Raw genomic sequence first — 24710 nt, 5'->3', positions numbered from 1 at the left:
TTATGGAATTTGATCCAACTGATATTCAAGTGAGAGTTTTGGCGCTATAAAACCAGATTCAATCCACCATTATCTACATTCGAAAATTCCCGTACCAAGTCAGGACTATGACAGTTGCTGTCCATTCGTTTGATGCGTTTTATCATTTGATTTTGCCATTTGATTAATGACTTACAGTTTTGAATTATCCTAGGAGTTTAGTACTTTTATGATTTAACTTTTCAATTGTCTGCATCAATGTGAACTTTATTGTGTTTGTCAAAGGTTTTATTCATTTACATTTTTCAGACGGCAAATAATACGGAAAATAAAAATTATATTTTATATTTTGAGTGAAGTTGTTTTTCATATTATGTCAAAAGGCTTATACAATGCAAAGCAAAATACACACACGAATATGTATAATATATATATATTAGAGTATCCTGAACATTTGAAATATTTTGTAACCTTATTTATAGATTGATTTTTATTTACAGTGTATATAAAATATTTTGACATATTGTATATAAACCTTTAGATTACGCATATATTAGCCTAATTCCTTTCCTATGACGTTATTGAACTGTGCATTATGATGCTTTATTTCTACTTTCGGTTTGCTCATTCGATAATTCTTTTACATAGGCAGATCAAGGGGTCAAAGGTGGACCTTTTGTGGGAAGAATTTGGTTGCTTATACAGAGAACTACTGTCGCATGACCAGCACACTGATTTTTACTATAATTTCATATCAATTTTCCATCACCGAATAACATAAGACTTTAAAGGAAAGTGGGAGATTTGAACAAGACAGTAATAATTTCATCCAGATTTAATAATTTGTTTAGACTGAGAGTCTTACAATATTTATCATGCACATGTTTTGCAGAAACATAAAATGTAACTTCCAGGAAACAAAAACTACAACTTTATTACTAGTATTCACTGTACAACATTGGCAAACTATGTATGTTTACTCTCTGATTTATTTTCTATATATATGCTGTATTCAATGACATAAATAATTTTTCGGAAACCTTCATAGGTTTATAACACTCACAATTTAATTGAGAACAAATATTTTCTTATTTGCTTTCTGTATAATGTTACAATTCCAGGGATACATGTACATATTCCTGGAAATTCTAAACACACATGTTATAAAAACATGTATGCTATTCCTTGCTTCAGTATTCTTCACATCTTTGAGTGCTACATTTGGTATGTAAAATTATGTTAAAATCAAATTTAAACGATATGGTTTTTTAAAACACATTTTGCATCTAGACGGGTACATGTAATGTATAAAGTTGCATTAGATATCAATTAACTTTAACTGGACTTTGATTGCTGAAATAATAGTTATGTCACAAGACTGATAATCATATATAAAAGTGGGAAATACGGAAACAGTCATTGATGAGATAACTTGTAAATGAATGTACGGTTTCAGTCTGTTGAAAGGAAAAATTATTCCAGAGGACACGAAATAACTTTTCATTCGGGAATTTTTGTAAACTCTAAACGTGACTGTTCAATTTGAGATGACATCTTTACTTAATGAAGGTTTGTAAGAAACCGTGAACTCTTTTAGATTTATTTTTTAGCAGAAATCAGGATGTTAAAGGCAATTAATCGTTAAAATTCAGAAAAAGCTTTTAAGGTTGTCAGTCATGCTTTAACTTAAAATTCATTTATTTTCAGGTACTCTAAAATCGAATCTGATTCGTCATAATAACTGTAAATGAAAGTACATCAAAATATAAGGCAAACACATAAACTCATGATTGTATAGACATCGTAGACACCATCTTCTTTTTTAGTTAACCGTGTGATAAGATTTCTATTCCAAGGAAGTATACCCTTTATTTCTGATTTTTATTTGTTTGTGTTTTTTGTCAAAAATAATTTTTCTTTATGTATCGTATGAATATTTCCTAAAATGGAACAATTTATACAATTGCATGTATGTATAGAAGAACAAATTATTACTTGAATTTTGTGATTGGAATGTTTATTACTAGCCTTTTTCTATGCTTTTTTTATGCATTATCATTTTCCCTGCTTTTAAATGCCGATGCTTAATTTATTTGATTATTTTATGCATTTTAGTTTTGTTGATATATTTTATTTGAGGAAATTTCAGAGATTTGCTGATCCCCTCATTCAATGCACATAGAGGTGTTTGCCGCACGAAAATTAATCCTGGAGGCTCAGAAATCAAAATTTATTTGCTTTCACTATATTATTTGCATGATTATTATTTAAGAAATAATTCCTTCATGTCATGCTCTATGCTCATTTTAACATGGGTAGGCATTATATTTGTCGATATTTTACACTGAGCGTTAGCGAGGTGTAAAATGTGGTCAAATATAATGCCTACCCATGTTAAAATGAGCAAAGAGCATGACATGAAGGAATTATTTCGATTCTAATAGGACAAATACAGTATTTTTATAGGTCGAAGCGTACGAAATTACCGTAAAAATGATTGACTCATCCCGTTTCCTCCTCGAGGAGTCTTTGCATTGCATTTCATATTTGATAAGTTTAAAAAATACGAGCAGGATAAATATATGTTGTTTAATAAAAATATATTATAAAAGTTTATGTTAGCTGCCTAAATGTATATATGTTAAAGGATAACGATGGAAATAACGTTAATTTAAACAGTAAATTTGTGCGCATGTGTCAGACATATTTTGTGCTCATTAGAACACGGCTTTGTTTACAAAGCGTTATAAGGACGTCATATTAGAATTTGATGTATTAGTATTTGCATGAAGCTGCATGATTTGTAAATAATAGTCGATTAAAGAGCTCACCAGAGCTCATCAGAGTTCATGGTTTACCCGGAACTATGTCGACTTTAAATAAAATTAAATGGCTTCTACTTAATTCTTACTTACAATTTGTTTTCTACTTTTTCCGCTGTCAAATTAAATCACTGAATTTATATTTTTCTTAAATTATCATTATTATCAACTTTTCAATTTTTGAACACAACGTGTCGATTTTGAGATTCTTATTTATTGGAGAGATTGTGATCAAAATAAATTTTTAGAATTCAAAATTGTAAATAGATTTCTCTTTATTTGAAAAATAGAAGAAAATCATTCAAATTTGTGTATTCTTTTATTGACGTTGTCTCCATTTTAAAAATAGTATTGAACTACTTAAAAGTTAAAGCCAATTCAACTCAGCCATTACTGACAAAAATGCAGTTTACATCTGGGTTCATAAATTGATAATGTATTAAAAAAAATTACACTCACAAATAAAAACAAAATGGTTTCTGTTGGTGGCCTTCGACTGTTTTCTTCTCTTTAGTCGGGTAGTTGACACATTTCCCATTTGCACTCTTAATTTTATATTTTCAATATTCATCAAAATAATATTTAATTTATAGTAGTTTATATGTAAATTATATTTCTTTGATATATACATATAATTTGGTGTATTTTAAGTGTACCCAGAAAGTTTACTGCACCCTCCACATAATGTTTTGCAAATGCACATTAAAAATCGTTATCTGGATAAGGAGTTGTGACTAGTTCAACAAAGTTCATAATATTTTTCAAAATGTTCAGAACAACAAATAAGAACCAATCTAATTTTGTTGAGTGATTTTGTAAATATAACGTTTTGTTTTAGGCCTAAAACAAATTTTGAAATCTTCAATTTTTATAAGCCAAAAAAGGCAAAAAGTATAAAATTCATACTTAGATTTAAAACTTAAGAATTGTGAATTGATCGAAAAGTATTATTGTTATCATATTATGATATTTGGTATGACGTCGTAAGCACCAATATCGGGTAAAGCGTTTTATGTATGCCTGAATTTAACTGAGCACAATTAGTAAACAAATAAATATGCTGACTTTCTTCTAATCTAATTTTTATAAGATGGTCCCATAAAGTAACGATCGTACGTAGTAAACTGTGACTATTGGCAACGGCAATAGATATCTGCAAAGCAAAATGTCTTTTGAAATATGAAAATGATTGCCTACTTGAAAAAATTAAAAAAAATACTTTGAATTCCAATAATTTAAAAGTCTTTTTTTTTTAAAACATACTAAATATGCATTTTTTGTCAAGCTGCTGGTCAGATTATAACTTTTCCAGGTTTTCTAGTTATTCAAAAACCTTATCTTTCAACGCCTTATGATGAGTCTTTAATTTCTTTCTTTAAAATGTAATTCAAATTTATGTAAATTTTCTACCTTTTGTTTTAAGTTGCAATAATTAATGCCAGTATAATATACTAGCTATATTCGTTAGTATTACTTATTTTGGAAATAGGAGTTTAAATGTTTATCTGAAATCTGTCGACACACTTTTGTCCATTTTATATTTAAATAAAATTCACTATACACGTGAACCTGTAAGTTTATCTTAAAAATATAAGGCTGAGTAATGAAATTAGCCGTTATCTGATCCCTGCGTTCCTTTATCGTTAAACAACATGTCAGTTTTTTTAATGGCTGAACTGGGTTATCTTATCTTGTCATTCCAGTGCAGAAATATCAGGTATCAAAATCTTTTTGGAATTGAAATATTGACCTTATAAGGACGTTTCAGCCTAGATGTTAGAATTTAAAGCATTCATAAAAGCAGCTCTCCTCTTCCAGTGAAATCATTATACAGCTAAGGTGGACGACCTGGAATAGTGTATCAGATGGTAGCTAGATGCAGACGCTGCTGGAATGTCGCTACATAGAAGGGCACGTCCACAATAGTCAATTTGACGTACAAACTTACCGAAAGTATAGACACACACGCAAAAAAGATTTGGGAACGAAACTATTGATCATTACCAAACGATATCACAAAACAAAATAATCATAAAAATTTTACGACAAATATTGACACATTTGTCAAAGAAAACCAAAACGCTACATAGCAACCCCTTATGTTCACCATTTAAAGCACAACTTCTATGATGTCAATTCAAAGAAAAGAGATCAGGATTGTGCATACAAGTGAAACATTATCGGGGTTATCAACAACACAGATATTGAAATAACCAAATGACAACGTCTGTGAAACCTGCGATGCGATGACTTTGACTTTATATAGTTAGAGCATCTTAATTAAATGGTTTCCATATAAACTGCAGCTTATCTCTATCATGATCATGAAATTCACAAAAGAAAATGCAAGTACTTGCATATTGTATTAACTGGGATACTAATCAAGCTGATGTCAAGAAAAATTTGAACAAAGGAAATGAACCTCATAAGCCGAACGGGGTATCATTGATATGGTCGTTATTATAATTTCACTGTTGATAAGACTTTCCCAGGAATATATTATATAAGCTATATTGAGTAGACCTTTCGTAAATGCTCTGATATATACTGAGTGGAAAAGACAAGTTAGCATGTTATTATTCCAGTTACCTTTCAATTGCAAACAGTCCATTTCTGTTTCAGTGAAATGTTAACGACGTTATGGCATGGTAGGAGATAAATATCTTTTAACGTCATAGTTAATCTCTAAAAATGCGGTACAAATGTAATACTGAAAAATTCCTGAACTTATGAATAATCTTTGACTCAAAATCATTATAAATTTTCTTGTTTTTTATGAGTCTTGTCGTAATAACAGGTGGTAATATCGAGAAAAAAAAACCAGAAGTTTTACCGTCAAATAAAGAATTTTAACGTCCGGTTATTTGTTCAAAAAGGTGTCAGAATTATTTTTTTTTTTCCGTTGAATAAAAAAAGAAATTAATCGCACATTTTTCAATCGACATCCGTGTTGAAAACCGTACTGTTTCCCTATAATGGTTAACTTTTACAAATTGTGACTTGGATGCCGATTTGTCTAACTGGCATTCATACTGCATCTTCTTAAATATTCTTTTATTAAAATTATAATTTACAGAACAATGTTCTTATCGATCCTTTAAGGGTCCAACAGTTGCCGTATTCTCATTATTGTTTTAGTGGTTATTTGCGGTCATTGTTTATAAAAGGTGCCATACAATAGGTGTGTTCATATAAATCATGTTTTGTGTCCTTGTACAGTTTTGTATAGTCTCGATCAGCTGTATTCACCCACGGGTATGCCTTTGGGCAATACAGTAGATCTCGACTGTACTTGAACATATAATATTGTATTGAAATGCAAACACCATTTCAATTACACTATAATAAAGGGAAAAGATGCACGTAATGTAAGACTAACCATGAACTACAGGGATTAAAACGCGCTTTTGGTCTTCAAACAACTTTATCAATGATGCACAAATAAAGGTAGTAAAATTTGCCAAAATTAAGTACGCAATTGAAGAGTATATAGAACCCAACGTACATTCCGGAAAAATTTTGAGGTGGAAGATGAAGATGTTTGTGAGATTGTAATTCGTCTAATAAAACGTTTCCTCAATATATGGAAAAGATGTACAAAAGCAATATACAGAATCTTTCAATTAAAGAAGCCGATGAATTTAAAAGGGTATTGCTGCAAAATTGTTGTGTGTTTGCTGACCCTGATGGAGAAACAGGACATACATCGTTGGGAAAGCATGAGATTAAACTGGAGAAAGAGATACCGATCTAGGAACCACCAAGAAGAGTCCTGTTATTTAAGAGGAAAATATTAGAAGAAGAGATTGAAAAGCTGGAAAAGAAAAGCATTATTGAAATATCGTGCAGTCCTTGGTCAGCATCAATTGTTTTAGTACAGAAAAAGGATTCATCATGGAGGCTATGTGTTGACTATCGAAAGTTGAATGATAAAACAATTAAAGATGCATATCCGATCCCGAGGATAGAGGACAATTTAGATGCACTGAACGGCTCGAAGTGGTTTTCGTCTTTAGACCAAGACATGTCGTATCATCAAATTCCAATGAAATTGTGTGATAAATAAAAGACTGCGTTTGCCACACCAATGGGATGATTGTGCCAATATACTGCCATGCCCTTCGGGTTGTGCAATGCTGCTTCAACGTTCCAAAGGATAAAAGAATCTGCCTCACATGGATTACAATGGCATATAGCAGTATTGTACCTGGACGATATAATTGTGATAGAGAAAACGTTGAAAGTACATTTGAATAATATATGTAAAATTATAGACAGACTAAAACTTGCTGGGTTGAAGTTGAAACCAAAGAAATGTACGTTCTTCAGGCATGACATACAGTTTTTGGGCCATATATTGTCATCCAATGGGGTTAGAACAGATCCAAGGAAATTCAAAGATTAGACAGGAAGTATTACAGAATGCTAAATGCTCAGGGGAAACGGTTGAAATCAAAGAGGACAATCGGAGAGCCATCTACCAGACCGTGCCCAAAAAAACCGAAGGGATCGGAATGGATGTTTGGTTAAGGGCATACTATACAGTTTTGAACCAACGGGGTTTTTTTTACTACAATTTGCACGCAAGATAGTTATATTTACCCATTCAATTAAACATTTAATTTTATCGTGTGCTGTTAAGTTTATATCAAAATTCGGCAATTAATCATTTCAGATAAACGTCAGTTCAATTTTATAGCCATGTTTTAACTTTTTTACAAAGACTTAGTTTCATGTTGTCCAATGTATATAATATAGTTTGTTTTTGTTCTGTTTGATATTGTGTTGCATAGTGATACAAATACATATTATATTCTGTTTTATTGAAATGAGAAAGTGAATACAAATATGTAACACGACTTACATATAACTAATATAACTGTGATTGAATAAAGTAGAACCACATAAAACATTATATTTACGTTACATTATTTTTTCTGCATGTTTAAAGGTCTACGGAACTGCTAGTTCCTTTCCCAAGTAAATAAATAAAATGTTTTAGATTGCAAAACAGATTTATGAAGTACCGGCACTATGGTGCAGTTTTGCATCTTGATGGCGATTATCGTTGTAACTTGGTGATCTTGTTTGCTAATTATGGTTCGTTTGGTCAAAATGTTTTAGTCGCATCTTTACAGACCTATGTAAGGATCATTATCATTAGTCTTCTGGTTAATTAAATTCCTTTGCAGAGGTCTATGTGTCGGTATCTTTTTAAATTAATACAAATTTGTTTAACAACATGCAGCTTTTATTTGACCTGTAAGTTGAGGGAAGCTGTAAAGAATAATGACATAAAGGCATGTGAGCTGGTGAGGCCATGCTACCAATTTCAAATTGGCTGAACTAAAGGCTTGAAACTTTATAAGCTGAGGTTACAGCGACCTTGATGATGAGACCAGACTGTCGTTTTGGCAGCTGTATCAAGTTACTATCAATAACATAAATAATCTCGTCTTCATAGATCTGTACAACATCTAACCATTAATACATTTTATATATAAAAAAGAAGATGAGGTACGATTGCCAATGAGAACTCTCCACAAGAGACCAAATGAAACAAAAATTGACACCTATAGGTCACTGTACGGCCTTCAACAAGTATAAACATCCGTTTCCCTCCCTTCTCAAACAAATAGCAATGAAGGATAACAAAAAATAACAACACACGAACGAACGAAAAACCAAACAAAAAACAACAACGAATTATGAATATATCAAATGGAAATTAATTGCAACGATTTAAATCGAAACAATATCACAATTTATTGTGGCTTACAAATTAGTATAAATGTGATTTATTTAGAAATTATCAGTGTTTAAATTTCAAATTTAACAAAAAATTTCCAAATTAAATTTAGAAAATCAGAAATTTATATAGATAATTATATTTGTTAACGTGAAATTTTATTTATAATGAAATGTTTAAATCAGAAAATTAAAGAATTTATTTTATGCTTAAATTTCTAAATTAATCAAAAAAAATTGTCATTTAAATTTTAAATTTAAAGACATTTCCTGTAGTTTAAAAAATAAATAAATTTGAGATATTAACAAATTTAAAGACTTCTTTAAATTGGGTTTAAATTCAGGAATTTATTTGTTAAATTAAATCAAAGGTAAATGTAGTGTAAATTATATATTTACAAATTGTTTAAACTAATATATAATTTTGATATTTAAATATTATATTAGCTTTTATACGGATTTAATATCCAATTAAATGCACCATTTCATGCAGTGAACATTCCGCAAGAATTTTGTTGTATACAAATAACGTCATCTACTCCTGGGGTTGACAATACTTTATCTTTCTAGTTCTATCAACACTTAGTCTATGAATATTACTTTATCAACAAATATTCATGTCAACACAGAATCATTGACTACAGGGCTGATGATACCCTCGGGGAGCAAACATCCACCAGTGGTGGCATTGTCTCAGTGTTTAGTATTCGATCTACTTTTTTTATTTATAGAAATGACAAACGCCAGTAGGATAATTAGTGACAAAGATAGGTCGGAAAATACAGAGGGTAGGTAATGTGTTTTGTAGATACATATTTGGGCTCAAACAAATAGAAAGATTATCTATACAATTTAGATTTTTTCCCCTTTATATATGTGTTTTGGTGATCTGTGAATTCGCATACTTGAAACATAATCGCCCAATTTCGGTTTTCATATTTTCTATTTACAGACTACGATGATTTTAAATATGAGTCTGTATACTATCATATAAATGCAAAGCGCTACAACTCACGTTTCCTTATACTAATCATATTATTTTCAGATGAAACACCAACTTTTGACACCGGGGATAACGAAAATTCATCTTATGAACATCTTAGAAGTAAGTTTTTAGCCTTGAAAATAACAATAAACTACTTAGTCTAAACCTTTGTACTAGTTAAGGCATCAAATTTAAAACAGATTATTAAAAAAAATATATAATAAATAGCATGAATATTATAAAGCATCAACAACAAGGATAAAGTACATAGATGTATGACCAGAAATAATCTTTAAATAAAATAACATGCTTCGATATTGTTAAGGGTTAGGTACATTAAGACATTATTTTTGAAAATGATGATACGAACCGTCGAGAACATGTTAAAACAATTACAGCATTGGAACAATAAACAAATGAAAACTTAAAAAAAACAACATTTAAGTCATATAACAATGTACACTTATAAAATATTGCTTTAAAACAAATGATATATATGCATTTTACAGCACCTCTTTGGGGCTCTAGCAGATTTGCATTGGCAGTGCTAGGATTTTTTGGATTTGTCAATTCCTATGCACTACTGGTTAATATGAGTGTTGCAATTGTTTGTATGGTTAACAGAACAGATACATTAGTCACAGAATTCAATAAGTCGTTGCTGAACAAAGATGATTTTAATGATTGTGTGGACTTTTCTGGAGAGCGGAATGCCTCAGATGTGCCTGGTACTCACCGCGTAAGGCAATATTAAAATAATTTGTGTACAGTTTGTGTGAGTCTTCATTCAAAATCATTTAAGGAGGCTTTCAATCACCTTTTGTCAAGTGTTTAAAAATTTACGTTTTTTTATCGTCATTGTAATTACTACAATTACCTATCTCATTTCTCAATATTACAATAAGTCTTTAAAAACCAGTCGATCAATTACTTTCCAGGGTAATTTATGATTATTCATTTTTTATTAAGCCTTGCATATTTACGTTAACTCTGTTGACAGTTGTTACACTGCTCGTTTTCAAAACCCACTAAAACAAACTTGATAAACTAATTGAATGTGCAGTTGATTGAACAGGAGCGAAATGCCTCTGTTTATATTTGTTTTGTTATATTCATAACGGTTGCCGTTCATCTTGATAAATAAAGATAGTAAAACATTGTTATGTGACGAAGTAGAAGTTCTTTCATAATATTTGTTCCAAATAATAAATCTTCCCCAAGAAAAGAAAATATCTTGATAAGGTTCTCAACATGCGGAATATATTAATCTCGATGAAATTCAGCTTAATAAAGCAAATATCTTTCATAAATAGTTGACTTTAATTGATACAGATTGTGAGAAAATGTTCGTATGTAACTGATTTAATTGAGTGTTTTAGCATTAACAAAACAATACATTCACAGGGTTACAGATACCAAATACTTTTATATTACATCCGTTCTCTAAGTTTTTATACTGGTCATGATGTATTTTATTTTATTGGACACTTGTTTTTTAATTGCTCTCTTGCATATTCTCTTACTTTTTATCAACATATTTTTCGTTATGTCATATGTCATATGTCTTACAAAAACAATTATTAAACAGCATTTTCATCTATCTCTTTATTATAATGTTGTGAAATAGATAAATTATAAAGAAATGTTGATGTTTAAACTCAGGAAAGTTCTTACATAATAAACACCTGGGTTTATTGCTAGCTTAATTGCGAAGATTGTAATTAAAGATATTGCAGTTGATAAATTAGTAGATCTTGAGAAAGAGTTAAGTCTGATTCAATTTCGGAAAGTCTCTCTTACTGTAGGAAGAATGGTGGTAATAACATAAAAAAACGTTTTCTCGTTTGCGTGTTTTACATTTTGTCTTGTCTTTTATATCGAACTAGATCGCATATATTTTATTCATTGATAAAGTCTGTATGCTAATATTAAGCTGTTATTATCTACGTCAGAAAGGTCTCTAGAGGATAGTTGTGTTCTTTTTCTAATCTTTTTTATTTTGTATAACAGGGTGGAGAGTTTAACTGGGATACCAAGGTACAAGGCTTTATACTCGGAGGCTTCTTCTGGGGATATTTAGTGTCACAGATTCCAGCAGGATGGCTGGCTACCAGATTTGGTGGGAAAAGAGTATTTGGATGGAGCATATTTATTGCAACCATCTGCACAATGCTGACACCTATCGGAGCAAAAACCAATTATAGACTTCTGATTGTACTACGTGTTATTGTGGGGATGTGTAATGTAAGTTTACAGTTTATTTTCGATTGATGAGTTTGACTGTCCCTCTGGTATCTTTCATCCCTCTCTTTATTCTAATATTCTTAAGTCCAGTGATATGTTAACTCATCATAAATATTTAGGATGTCCAATCAAAGCTAGTCTATGTGTGTCACTATAAATGTACATGTACTGCAGTCACAACTTAGAAAATAAAAGTTCCATTACCCACCTTTCTCTATTCATGTTTTTGGCTACATATCTCTTTTACCTTCTTGTTTGTTTTCTTTTTCTATCTCATTCTATAATAGCTTTGAACTTTAATAACAGTTTGTACATATGCAGAGAAACATTTTCTACTCGAGTTTATCAACCATATATCATTTTAAGTAAGGACACGCATAGGTTAAAACAAAGAATAAAAACGAAGTTTGACCACAGGACAACGACAAAAATATTAGTCCATTTATTGCATACGGTAAATGACAAATGCTTTTTGTAGAACAATGAATTGTGAGGCTTATTTGGTGCTAGCAATAGTGATAAAAGGGTGTCTTCCCACCGTCGATAAACACCATTATTACTCAACCTCGCAAAATTTTTAGAAAACCTCGACCCATATTAGTATTGATATTATATATCTTAATTAATTGTTTATAATAACAACAATTAGTTAAATAAATCATAGAAATTTCTACCTTTTTTTTTTCTTTTTTTTTTCTTAGATTGATGGCAACAATAAACTCAAATTTGGAAAATATTTGACTTTCTTTACATGTGTCTGTACCTATTTAAAATGACATATCATTTATCTGAAATATTGTATATGCTCCGGACCGTATGAGTATTTGGACCATACGCGTATGGTCATGACCATATGCGTAAACTCATATGGTCCGACCGTACGCGTATGCTCGGACCATATGAGTATAATACTCGTTTGGTCATTAACGGGCCGGACCATATGAGTATTCGGACCGTATGAGTATTGTTTTTCTCAAATAACATATAAACGGTCCAATAATACAAAAAAACAGTAACGTTTGACTTACTTAAAAAAAAAACTCTAAAAATGGGTGTATTTCCTTCAGACACAATAATGTCACATTTTTCACAGTTTTAAACTTATAAACAAAACAAAGTGTAATCATTTTATTTAGGTGTAATGTGATGTTTAATTGCAGTTTTAGCAGCTATACAGAATAAAGTAGGAACAACATAATATGAATCATATGATATCAAGACTTTAAATGTTAAACACAATGAGTATTTAAGTTATACTCACTTACAAATATAACAATAATGATAACAAATTACAGTATTGTCTACTATTAATAGGGTACAGTTTTTCCTGCAATGCATGCTCTTTTTGGACATTGGTCACCACCATTAGAGCGGAGCAAGCTTACAGCCCTTACATATTCAGGTAGCATGCATTTAATTTGAATAAACATTTATCCTGATGTTACTGTTTTGTCATTTCAAATATGTTTATTTGAAATTATCTTACATTGAATTATTACAGGTCAGTGCCAATTAAAAAAAATGTTTTTCAAACGATAGTGGGGGACATGGGGACTAGAAACATAACTGTCCAAATCTCTCTTAAATGTCAAGTCAGCCATGTTTTTCTTGTCCCTCACTCTTAATAACTCATCTTCTCCATCTGAAATATCAACATTTAGCATAAACATTCATACGAATGTCTTATTTCTGAAGATATAACCAAAGCATATGAAGTAAAATGCCTCAAAACTGCAAAATTGTCAATTTGTATGCAACAACATGAATACATAAGATATTTTAAACCAAAAACGATGACAAAAATTACTAACATGCTCCTTGTTTAATTTTTTGGTGCATCAAACCACAACATTAACAAAGAATTATTTGAACCAATTATTTTAGCCGTAGTCGTTTTTAAAAGTATTGCATAGGAGCAATGCCTTAGTTTTTTCAAGAACAAAATTGTGAGCAATACAGGAACATATATTAATATAAAAAGTAAAGTTAACTAACAGAAGATGAAGTCCGAGTGATTTTCTGACATTACTAGAAGAAAACTTAGAAGAAATATTTTTAAAGATTACAATCAAATCATTGTAAACACATTCAGTGTAAGAAATTGTACAAACAGTTTGTCAAAAAAAGAAAATATGGAGTAACTCTTTTGATTTGACGGGAACCACTGAACAACAGGCCCATGACGTACATTTGTAGGACAAGTGCATAAAATGCAGCAGGTCTAAACTGGCTAGTTAATGTCAAACCCTCGCTAAAACCTGGGACAGTGGCGCAGCAATACAATTCAAGAACACACTATATAAAAGAATAAACGAGAATCAAATTTGACAAAGAGCAACAACAACAACAACCATTTAAAATGATAGGCTCCTGACTTGGAGCAAGCACATACAACGTGGCAAAGCTACTTTAGTTAGTTATGGATCTAGAATATTGATCTTGAATATTGATAAACATATTATAACATATAATAAACAGCGTCATATTTAGCTCCAGGGCAAAACAGATTTAAAAGGTGTTTATTGTTTAGCCCTAGCCTTCTGCGAAAGGGTACATTCCATGTTCACTAATGTACACGTACGAGTGTTGTGCATAATGGGATATTCATGAAGTATTACACAGTGTACCTGGTTAACATAAGTAATATATTTCCTACTGTTTTTTTCTTGCTTTTTTTTTTAAAACGAAGGGTTTAAATTGTCTTCAGCTGTCAAATTTACTACATAAGTGTCCTTACCAACAACAGTATATTGCTGTGTCTTCCAAGTGCTCCACGAAACCTCTTTCTAAATTATTAACATCTATTTTATCAGCAATCAAAGACGGGCTTCTGCTTAACTCCGGAGCACCTGAGATCACCCCTAGTTTTTTGGTGGGGTTCGTGTTGTTTATTCTTAAGTTTTCTATGTTGTGTCATGTTTGCTGTTGTTTGTTTGTCTTTCATTTTTAGCCATGGCGTTGTCATCGATTTATGTTGAACGTATTCAATTTGGCCCAAATAAGTAGAGTGCAAACTTTCCCCGCTGAACTAGTAAAGATTTTTATGAAAACAAAGGAGTAGGTCCGGTAAGGGCCGATTTTGGCCTCAAAATTCAGGTTCATCTAACAAAAGATTTTGTACACTTTTTAAACACTTAAGTGTCTATTTCAATTGATTTAACTAGTTTAGGTGAAAGATGTTTTTGTCAAAAATGAATGTGGCCGCATCCGTGTTCATCCTCAACCTTTATATATGTTGTGTATAATCATGAAATACAACTTACAGTTCAATATTATGAATGAACACAAATGCGGCCACTTTCGGAAACCGTCTAAAATGTAATTAAAATGTTAAAATTGTGATGATTTTAGTAAGTTAGCATAACTTTATGATGCTAGTGGCCGATATATGTGCACTGTATTGTCAAAAACTGCCCATATTTATGTAGCAGAAGCATTCTTATTTCCAGTAAATAGCTAAAAGATTACATTTTCACAATTTTGTAAAACTGCTATATTTTGGGGCCAAAAAGGGGTCTTACTGAACCTACTCCTTTGTTATTTGAAAATGTATATTTACATAAATTTAAAAAAAAGAAATACTTTCTATTCGCAGTTTTTCATATCTCCATATTTCTGCCATAATAGACCTTTCTCGATTTTCGTACGCACCAACCATGGAACTTAATGGGAGCCGTTATTTTATTTTTGAAAATAATTCTCATATGCCTTTAACGTATGTTTTATGAAAATTACTATTATCAAAACTATTTGTAGGATAACGAAAATTACGTGTTTTGCATTACAGGAACTCAAGCTGGTATAGTGATAACTTTTCCACTGGGAGCTTACCTTTGTCAAAACGGATTTGGAGGAGGCTGGCCCTCTATTTTTTATGTTTGTGGTAAACTGATATTTAAAATTGCTATTTATTTTTCACATTATACTACTACAATACATACATACACTTCTCAATCAAATGACAAGCATATGCTGGTGTACATTTCGTCCCCATGGGTATTACTAGTCCAGTAGTCAGCACTTTGGTGTTGACATGATTATCAATTGTATGGTCATTTTTTTCTTATTTCTTGTCACAAAGCTTTGAAAGTTACGACACATAAAAAGAAATTTTGTCGTTCAATGTTTATTCAAAACAATTATAATTTTACATGGAGAATGGTGGAATACTGGGTTAAAAAATCAAAACACAATAAATGCTTCATGATTATTTGTTTATACCTTATTAAAATTCAAAACATTTGCATGAGATTAGTTTTGTATATTTTATATTATACGTCTATCATGAAATGTTGTCATTTTAATGTTATATATAACATTACCATAAAAGCCGGAGGTTTGGCTAGCCACAAAATCAGGTTCAACCCATCATTTTTTCTTAAATGTCATATACCAAGTCAGGAAAATGGCCATTGTTATATTATAGTTCGTTTCTGTGTGTGTTACATTTTAGTGTCGTAGTTCTCCTCTTATATTTGATGTGTTTATTTCAATTTTAATTTGAAAACCGGAATTTTTTTTTTCTCAATTGATTTATGATTTTCGAACAGCCGTATATTACTGTTGCTATATATTCAAGCGTTTTCTGTGTTTGATAGCAATTATAGCTTTAGATAAAAGTTTTTGATAAAAATAAAGTGGTTCAATTCACTTAATCAGGTTCATTGAACCACTTGTCCTGTAACTCAAAGTTATCATATATAGAAAACTAAGTAAATAAATCTTTAAGATAAGGTTTTATGCTTACAACAATAAAAAGGTATATAGAGATACAGACATTAATAGTAAGTATTCATAACCAATTCAAAAATAAACTAAACAGTTTAATTATCATCATACACATACATCTTATCATCAGGTGTCATGCATTTGTATCATCCAAGGATTTTGATGGGGCTCGTTTTGCTAAAACTTTAGTTGTCTGTGTGACATTTTGTTATTGTCGTTTTCCGTTTTTCTATTTTTTTTCTAATTATTTTTTCTCTCTCTCAATTTTACAGGTATGGCAAGTTTTTTATGGTTTGTTTTGTGGATGTTCTTTGTTAGTGATTCACCTGTAGAACATAAACGGATCTCACATGAAGAAAAAGATTACATAATAGCCTCATTAGTTGAAAGTGCTCACAAGAAAAATAGGAGGGTACTTAGAATAGTGTACATTAAAGATACATATAACTACTATGATCGCAATTGACATTGCGAGATTCATAATGGTATCATAGTTTGCATTATGTATTCTAGACATATATTTTACGTTCATCTTTTAATTCATATCGCCAACTAAAACTTAAAAAATAATATTTGTTCTACAGTTATTGTTCTAATATGCTATTGGATGCAAATCATTTAGACAGTTTACGTGTATAGTTTGTACGTAAAATCTATAAAAGCAATTTTGTCAAAATAATACAAAAACATTCATTCTCAATACCAAGTACGTAGATGTTTTTTTTAAATAGACCCATTGATGGATTTCGGCTGTTTTCTTTCCTTTGGTTTGGTTGTTGTCCCATTGACACATTTTCCATTTCCATTCTCAATTTTATGATGTGTCAAGATAAACATTCGTTTTAATAATGTACAATCATTGTGAATGTAAGGCACTACGATTAATGTCAATCATCTGTCCAAGTGGTTTTCTTGGTTTAACTCAGATAATAAAATTGGTAAATTAAACATTATTTTGTTTGGTCTTAAAATCTGAATGAGATGCGACTTTTGTTTCCCAATATATTATGCATCACAGAGAAAGAATTCAAAATTTAAATTATAGCATAGCCAATTCAGATGAAAATAAACACATAGAGATACAAGGATAAAAATGGTTGATGGTATTGCATTTTTTTTTCAGCCAATTTTATAATGCATCAGACAATCTGTAAGAGCAGGTCTAAGAATAGAAGTAGATTTTCAATCAAAAACACAAACACTTATTATTTATTAGCAGCTACTAGCAAGTCGCGATATCAACTATAGAAGAAAAAAGTAAAATCACAAAAATACTGAACTTAGAGGAAAATCACATGGCAAATTCAAAAAACAAAACACATCAAAAACGAATGGACAAAAACTATCATATTCCTGACTTGGTACAGGCATTTTCAAATGTAGAAAATGGTGGATTAAACCTGGTTTTATAGCGCTAACCCTCTCACTTTGAGGACAGTCTCTTCAAATTCCGTTATATTTACAATGATGCGTTAACTAAACAGACACAATAAATAAAATAGTCAAAATATGGGTACTGCAGTCATCATCGTGTAACAATTTTAAAAGGAACAAATTAACAGAACACAAAAACATCTACAAACACATTCATTGATTTGCGTGTCTGACGTCAGAAAATTGTATGCGTCACATATATTTGTCGTTCAATGTACATACAAACAATTTAAAATTTTCATATAGGCAATGTTAGCATACAGGGTTAAAAAAATTAAAAGTATGTAATAATCAATTTCAGAAATAGACTGAGATTTAAAATAGTCCAAAAGTTATATAGAATTATAAGAATCCACAAATAGTTAATTCCACTACGAGAAAACGAGATTTGAATAAAAATCTTGATGAAACCCGACTAATTTGTATATATTGGGTTTTAAATAATTGTCCGATATCGATCAAGTTTCATCATTTGCCTCAATCTGTATCGTTTATATATATGCCAAGTTATAGTTGAAAGTTTTGAAAAGGAAATATTAGTAAAAATCTCTAAAATTACAGGATTTAAAGGTACCTTGGATGGCTATAATAAAGTCTATGCCGAGTAACGCTATCATAGTATCCAACATTACTTCAGATTGGGGAGGATATACACTCTTATCCTATATACCAACGTATATGAATGATGTTTTTAAGCTGAACCTTACTTCGGTAATGTATAGAATTTGCAACTTCATTCAAATTAAAAACAAATATTTCATCTGTAAACAGTTGATACATCGACAGATATTATTTTGATTTCCAATTAAGTTCACATGCTATAAACTACTTTCTCTACTCATTTAACATTATAAAAATGCCATATGTGGAGCAGCATCCACTTTTCACTTCCGGAACACATAAGATCATCACTTGTTACGGTTGATTCGAGAGTTTTCTAACTTATTGTTTTGTGTATCGTTAGTTGTCTGTTGGTCTTTATCGTTTTAGACCTTGCATTGTCAGTTTGTTTTCCAATTAAGATTTCAAATAACATTTTTGTATTGTTTGCCTCTCTAAAGCTTGTAAAATATTAAACCTAAAGAAATAGTGATACATCTCCATTCGGAACAAGGGTTTTAGATTATCCTTTCAGCTTAATAATCCGCCAGGCATTACGATTAGCTGGTTACTGTAAATTGCAGGGGAGGGATGTATTTCATCAGTACGGACAATGACCCAGTATTCATGCTTTACTATTTTAAATCAACAAGACATTACATTATCTTGCTTATCGTCTAATGAATCATTGTGCATCAGGTGATACTGATTGATCAGCGTATAAGCAACGCTATCACAAAAATATCCTTATGTGATTACCATTTGGAAATACATGTAGATTTGATTCATTCATGTTATAGTTGCAAACCTTTATCACGGCAATGCAAACATATAAAAGCTGCAGAAGAAATATGGAATTAACTTATATATCCTGCGTTGAAGAACCATTAGTTGACTTATGGTGTTGTTTGCCCCCATTTTCATTCACAATTTTATTGTCCTTCTCATTCAATCACAATAAATATGGACTGGCTTCCTTCTCTTGCATGCCTAAATTTTTCTAACGTTATTGCTAATAATTTAAAGTCCCATATCACTGCAATTTCTTGTATGATACAAGATCATGCTCACCCTGAAATTTTAAGTGTTTATCATTTAATGGAATGATTAAAACACATTGTATAAAAATGCATTTGTATACTTTTATAGAATGGTATATTATCAGCTTTACCTTATATTGCCTTCTGGGCAATGATTAATGTAGCAGGATGGGTTGCTGATTTCGTCAGAGTACGAGAACTGATGTCAACAACGCTGACAAGAAAAGTGTTTGATGCATTTGGTAAGAGTATTGTTTGAAAAAGCTCAACGATGATACATGTAACTATTCAAATTTCAAAGTAAAAGTGTTGGTTTTTTTATAATATCAAACAAAGCCATTATTTCGGGACTACGAATTTCATAACTAGACAGAGAGTTGAAAAGGGATTTTAAACAGTTACAGACCAACTTACCATTTAAATTTGAACATGTGGAATAATAATGAACTAAACAAAAGAACTAAACAAAATAAACCTTTCTTTGCCAGTTCCTAAAAAAATTAGAATACAAAATGACCGCCAATTAGACAACAATCAAATAGCACAATCATACTTTATAAAAAACAAATATATGTTTTGATTGAAATGATCAATTGTTTTCTAATCCAGGAAAGATAGTACCAGCTGTGTTGATGATTGCTCTAGGCTATGTAGAATGCTCTGCCACAGCATTAGCTGTTGTGTTGCTAGTCCTAAGTGTCGGTCTGTCTGGGTTTCAGTACAGCGGGTTTATTGTCAACCATGTGGATATAGCACCGGCGTATGCAGGAATATTGTTTGGGATATCAAATGCATTATCTGCTATTGGCGGCTTTGTTTCTCCTATTATAGTCGGTGAAATAACGAAAGAGGTTAATTTTCAAATTAGTGTGATAAATAAAAGAACTTTTCTCTGGTATAATTTATTTTTACTTAAAATACAAATATACGTTTTCGAGGACTGCGATTGAATTGACCACATCTTCTTTTTTTATATATACGACTCATAATTGGTTAAAATACATTACAAAATTAAAAGCAACAGTGCATGATTACCAAAGCGTATAAAAAACACAAAAAAGTAGATTTTCACAAATGGTATTAGTTGAACATGCTAAAAGTACATGAGCGTTTACAAGTGCAATCGCAGAATTATTAAAAAAAATCATGAAGAAGTCTTTTTTATATAGAGTGTAAATACCATCTTTTTTTTCTTATTATTAAAATGGTTTATTTACGTGAAGTGTAAAGAAGTCCTCTCAAAGGATATTGATACTTTTCTATTTTCAGGCACAGACAAGGACTGAATGGCAGATTGTATTTTACATGTCTGCGGGTATTTACATTTTTGGCGCAATATTCTATGTGATTTTTGCAAGTGGTGATTTACAGCCATGGGCTGTAGAAACAGTCCCAATAGATATCAATAATGAGGAAAATTCCGGTTCTGATCGATTGGAGTCTATGACTCTCAGAGACCTTTCGTAATTTTCGAAAGATTAATTTGCTCTTATAAACAAATACCTGATATTTACTATTTAATGTGTAGGTCCTTGCAGACGCTAGAAATTGGAGACCTTTATTTGGGCATACTTTTGTATTTCTAATACAATATTATAATTATTAATAACACCATCATTTCATTTGTACATTATCGTCTAGTTGTGTTTATATAGTGGTTTTTAGTACATCTATTTCTAAAATCCTTGTAAGATCCATTTTAATGGTTATACATGGTAAAAGATAACAAAATATATGGTTTGATGTCAATTAGTAACTAATACAGCTGAAATTAACAAATCTGTTTTAAAATCATTTAGGGTTTTACCAAAGATGATTAATTGCATATGATTCATATCTTTTATCAGAAATCAGATGAAAGTACTAGCTAGTTATGTTTTTTTTTTTTTTTTTTTGTTCATATTTATATTACCGAAACTGTTATGACATATATGTTATTCCAACGCTAAATCACCCATTCCTCCAGGACTATTTATGAAGACTGTATTTAGGTCGAACCTCATGGTTTAAACATATTCCATATTGTTTGTAACTTTATATTACTAGTCTATGTTTTCTTAATCTTTCGTTTAATCCATGCAAAAAGATTAGTAGTGCTCTCTGCCCTGTAACCAGTGTATATATAAACTTATTTGTTTGTGATTTCAGTTTTCATCATTATTTAAGATTCTTGTTTTATTGATTAGCTCATAGTAATTTTTATATAGTCTAAATAGTCTATACTTTTGAACTTTTAATAAAATAGTTTTAAAACATACTTAATTTTGTTATAAGTTTTGTCATAATAATACGCATTACGTTTATATTTTGTCAACAACATTTGCAAAATTACATTTATCTATATATATGTTGTGTACAAGTTATCATTTTGTACAAATTGTAATTTGTACAAAACGTGCCTGTACAAATTACAATTTGTACAATATTTGACGAAAATCCACTTCTACTTTTACAATAATTCATAATATGGATTTTGGCGAAAAAAGCATGAAACACACCATTGTTATAAATTGACTATACAGTACATCTCATTTACAAAATACAAAATTGTTCTTTATCATTCGTTTGGGCAGGTGATTGAATTATGGCCTTTAAGATTTATTATTTTCACTCTTTTACATGTTTAGTCAATTAGTAAATTGATGTAATAGTGTAAAAAATTGAAAACAACACATTATTAATTTCTTGCGTCCAAAGCGCTTTTCTGGATTTACCTTCATGATCAGGAACGCTCAAAGCCAAATCCGAAGATGTATAAGTACCGAAACCGGTGAAGAGTTATATGTCAAAAATACCTAAAATAAATAGCCAAATTCATTTAAAGCCAACTTTGCTTGAGGGAGTTGAAACCTTAGTGTCTTAATAATTTCTAAATTTATAAACGGACAATCTTAGTAAAGTTAGTTAAACCATATCAGTACCGAAATACTGACTACTGAGCTGATGATACCCTCGGGAACTGATAGTCCACCAGCAGAGGTATTGACCAAGTGATGTAAACATGCATGGCATTATTGAATACAAGGAGAAATTTTTCCAAAACGTTAATGTCATAATACAAGCTGTATAAATTTTAACAGGATATTTATGTCTTAGAGTTAAATTGAAGCTCTGAAAAGCACATGTTTATTTACAGCAACGATTCTTGAGCTTCAACTTTCGCTATGTGAAGCAGTTAAACAGCCTTTAAAAACAGGTTGCCAGGGGTTTCTTTACGTAAATGCATAGGCGGGTACAGTACTTTTAAATGTTAAAATGTGAAAGTCAAAAGATGTTGAGTGATCCCAATGCCATCTCAACCGAATGATAAACATGATAAAGAAATGTTTTAGTATTTAATAAAAACGGTAAATTGTGTGGTCAGTTATTAGCATTTATGTAGTGTGTATCAATGATTTTACCACCAATATACATATTATAAAATATTGTACAAGTTATAAGTGAATTTTCGTCAAATTTTGTACAAATTGTAATTTGTACAGGCACTTTTTGTACAAATTACAATTTGTACAAAGTCAAAATACAAATAATAATTTGTACAATTTTTTTGTACCAATTATAATTTGTACAAAATGATAACTTGTTCACAACATATACATCAACTGATCGTTGACAGACATGCATATCAATCCTTAGTAATGTATGGAACAATCTAAATACAATAGCTTACTGACTAAAATGGAAATAAAAAGTAAGAAAAAGTTGAGGATGGTAATTTTCGTTGGTATATTAAAAAATAGTTGGATTATGTATATGGAAACATAGTCTATTATATATGCGTGTCTTGTTGAAAAATATATAGTTGGGTCTTTATTATGAGAACAGTCGAACGAAAAAGAGCATATAACTGCAACAATAAGGACATAGATATTCCACATCTAATTACCCTAAAATAAACACAGTATAGGGTACATACAAAACGAATCTATACGAAAGACGAAAAAGAAGAAAGGGAAATTTAACGTTATTAGTCGAAAATGAATTATCAACACCATGGGGTGCAATCAACAGTGAGGGACAATGCATAAGTGACCCTTAGTGGTGGACTTATTAATAAAAATACTTGTATAAAACTAGATATCACTGGAATCAGAATGTTCTCTTAGACTAGTTAACTACACTTATAACATAATATATATTTACTGGATCCTCAGACTGGATCATGGCGAGCGGAAGTGTATTATTTGAAAACTTTTAATTAACTTTTAATTTGTTATGGGGTTGACACGAAGCACATAAACATACATATAAATTAGGCCTGTATCGCTGAAACGATCTTTTTGTTTCAAAATTCTTAACTTGACACCTTCGTTTTGTGTGGGAAACCTGAAAGATTTTTCAAAACGTTCGATTTATATAATCCGGAAATTCAGCTCCGTGAAATTTTGATAGAGTTCTCTAATTTATTTTTTCTCCCAAAATTAGGTCATCGTATATATCGCCTGTTGGACATTTATCATTTCTTTTGGATATTTTGCATCAAAGAAAAGGTAATTATTAGTGTCTTTTTGTTGCAAATATTTCTATTCGTCAGTAAAATTTGTTCTCAGTTGACCAGTGAAATAATCTGTCTCTTGACACGAAGATTTATCACAGGTGAAGGCAAGGACTCCCAGGTCGGAATGCTTTTTCATATGTTTTCAGTCGGATTTAAATAATGAGAACTGGAACCTTACGCAAGGAGAAATTCTCACTATAGTAGAGGTGTCTGTAGAAGCTAAACTTAGGGAACGGTCATTGTTTATCAGCTGAGGGGTATGTTCAAATTTATTGACCCCCCCCCCAAAAAAAAAAACCAAACTTTATGAACCACATAATGGCCACCCTCCCCTTACCACATAGCTTCAAAACTTTGACCCCCCAAACAAAAATCCCTATCGATTGTAAGAAGAAATTCTCACTATAGTAGGACATTTCCCAGATCCAAGATAAGGGGTCTGTAAAAGCTAAACTTAATATAGATACACTGTATGTTCTCGAGATCAACAAAAACAGTGTGCAAGAGAATTAGATCTGAAGACAAAGGTACAGAGGTAGTACATATAGGTATAAAGTTGAAAGGAAAGAGAATTATTCTTTGATATTTTGGGGAGGATTATTTTGAAAATGAAGATCAAATCCACATGTCCA

General features: G+C 30.9%; 1 protein-coding gene across 2 annotated transcripts; it reads left to right on the top strand.

Annotated features, from left to right (window-relative positions):
* Positions 1-1393: 1393 nt before the first annotated feature.
* LOC143056805 (sialin-like) lies at positions 1394-21837 on the top strand. Of its 2 annotated transcripts, XM_076229967.1 has the most exons (12): positions 1394-1548; positions 9281-9337; positions 9595-9654; positions 10044-10273; positions 11545-11778; positions 13093-13180; positions 15566-15661; positions 16779-16918; positions 18502-18651; positions 19690-19822; positions 20190-20431; positions 20850-21837. In XM_076229967.1, the coding sequence occupies exons 1-12, from the start codon at positions 1527-1529 to the stop codon at positions 21045-21047; spliced, it is 1650 nt and encodes a 549-aa protein (XP_076086082.1). In that variant the 5' UTR covers positions 1394-1526; the 3' UTR covers positions 21048-21837. The 2 variants fall into 2 exon arrangements, with proteins under 2 accessions (XP_076086082.1, XP_076086084.1); XM_076229969.1 differs by lacking the exon at positions 9281-9337.
* The last annotated feature ends 2873 nt before the right edge of the window (positions 21838-24710 follow it).

Source organism: Mytilus galloprovincialis, chromosome 13 (genome assembly GCF_965363235.1).
Source record: "Mytilus galloprovincialis chromosome 13, xbMytGall1.hap1.1, whole genome shotgun sequence".
Classification (NCBI taxonomy): Eukaryota; Metazoa; Mollusca; class Bivalvia; order Mytilida; family Mytilidae; genus Mytilus; species Mytilus galloprovincialis.
Note: the sequence above shows the minus strand (reverse complement) of the source record. Positions and strands in the feature narration are given on the sequence as shown.

Excerpts from the sequence above, each read along its gene's own strand:
- LOC143056805 (XM_076229967.1), top strand. The coding sequence starts at position 1,527 with ATGACATCTTTACTTAATGAAG. Across the intron at positions 11,779-13,092 it reads TTATTGTGGGGATGTGTAAT|GGTACAGTTTTTCCTGCAAT; the intron begins GTAAGTTTACAG and ends TACTATTAATAG. Across the intron at positions 20,432-20,849 it reads TCGGTGAAATAACGAAAGAG|GCACAGACAAGGACTGAATG; the intron begins GTTAATTTTCAA and ends TTCTATTTTCAG.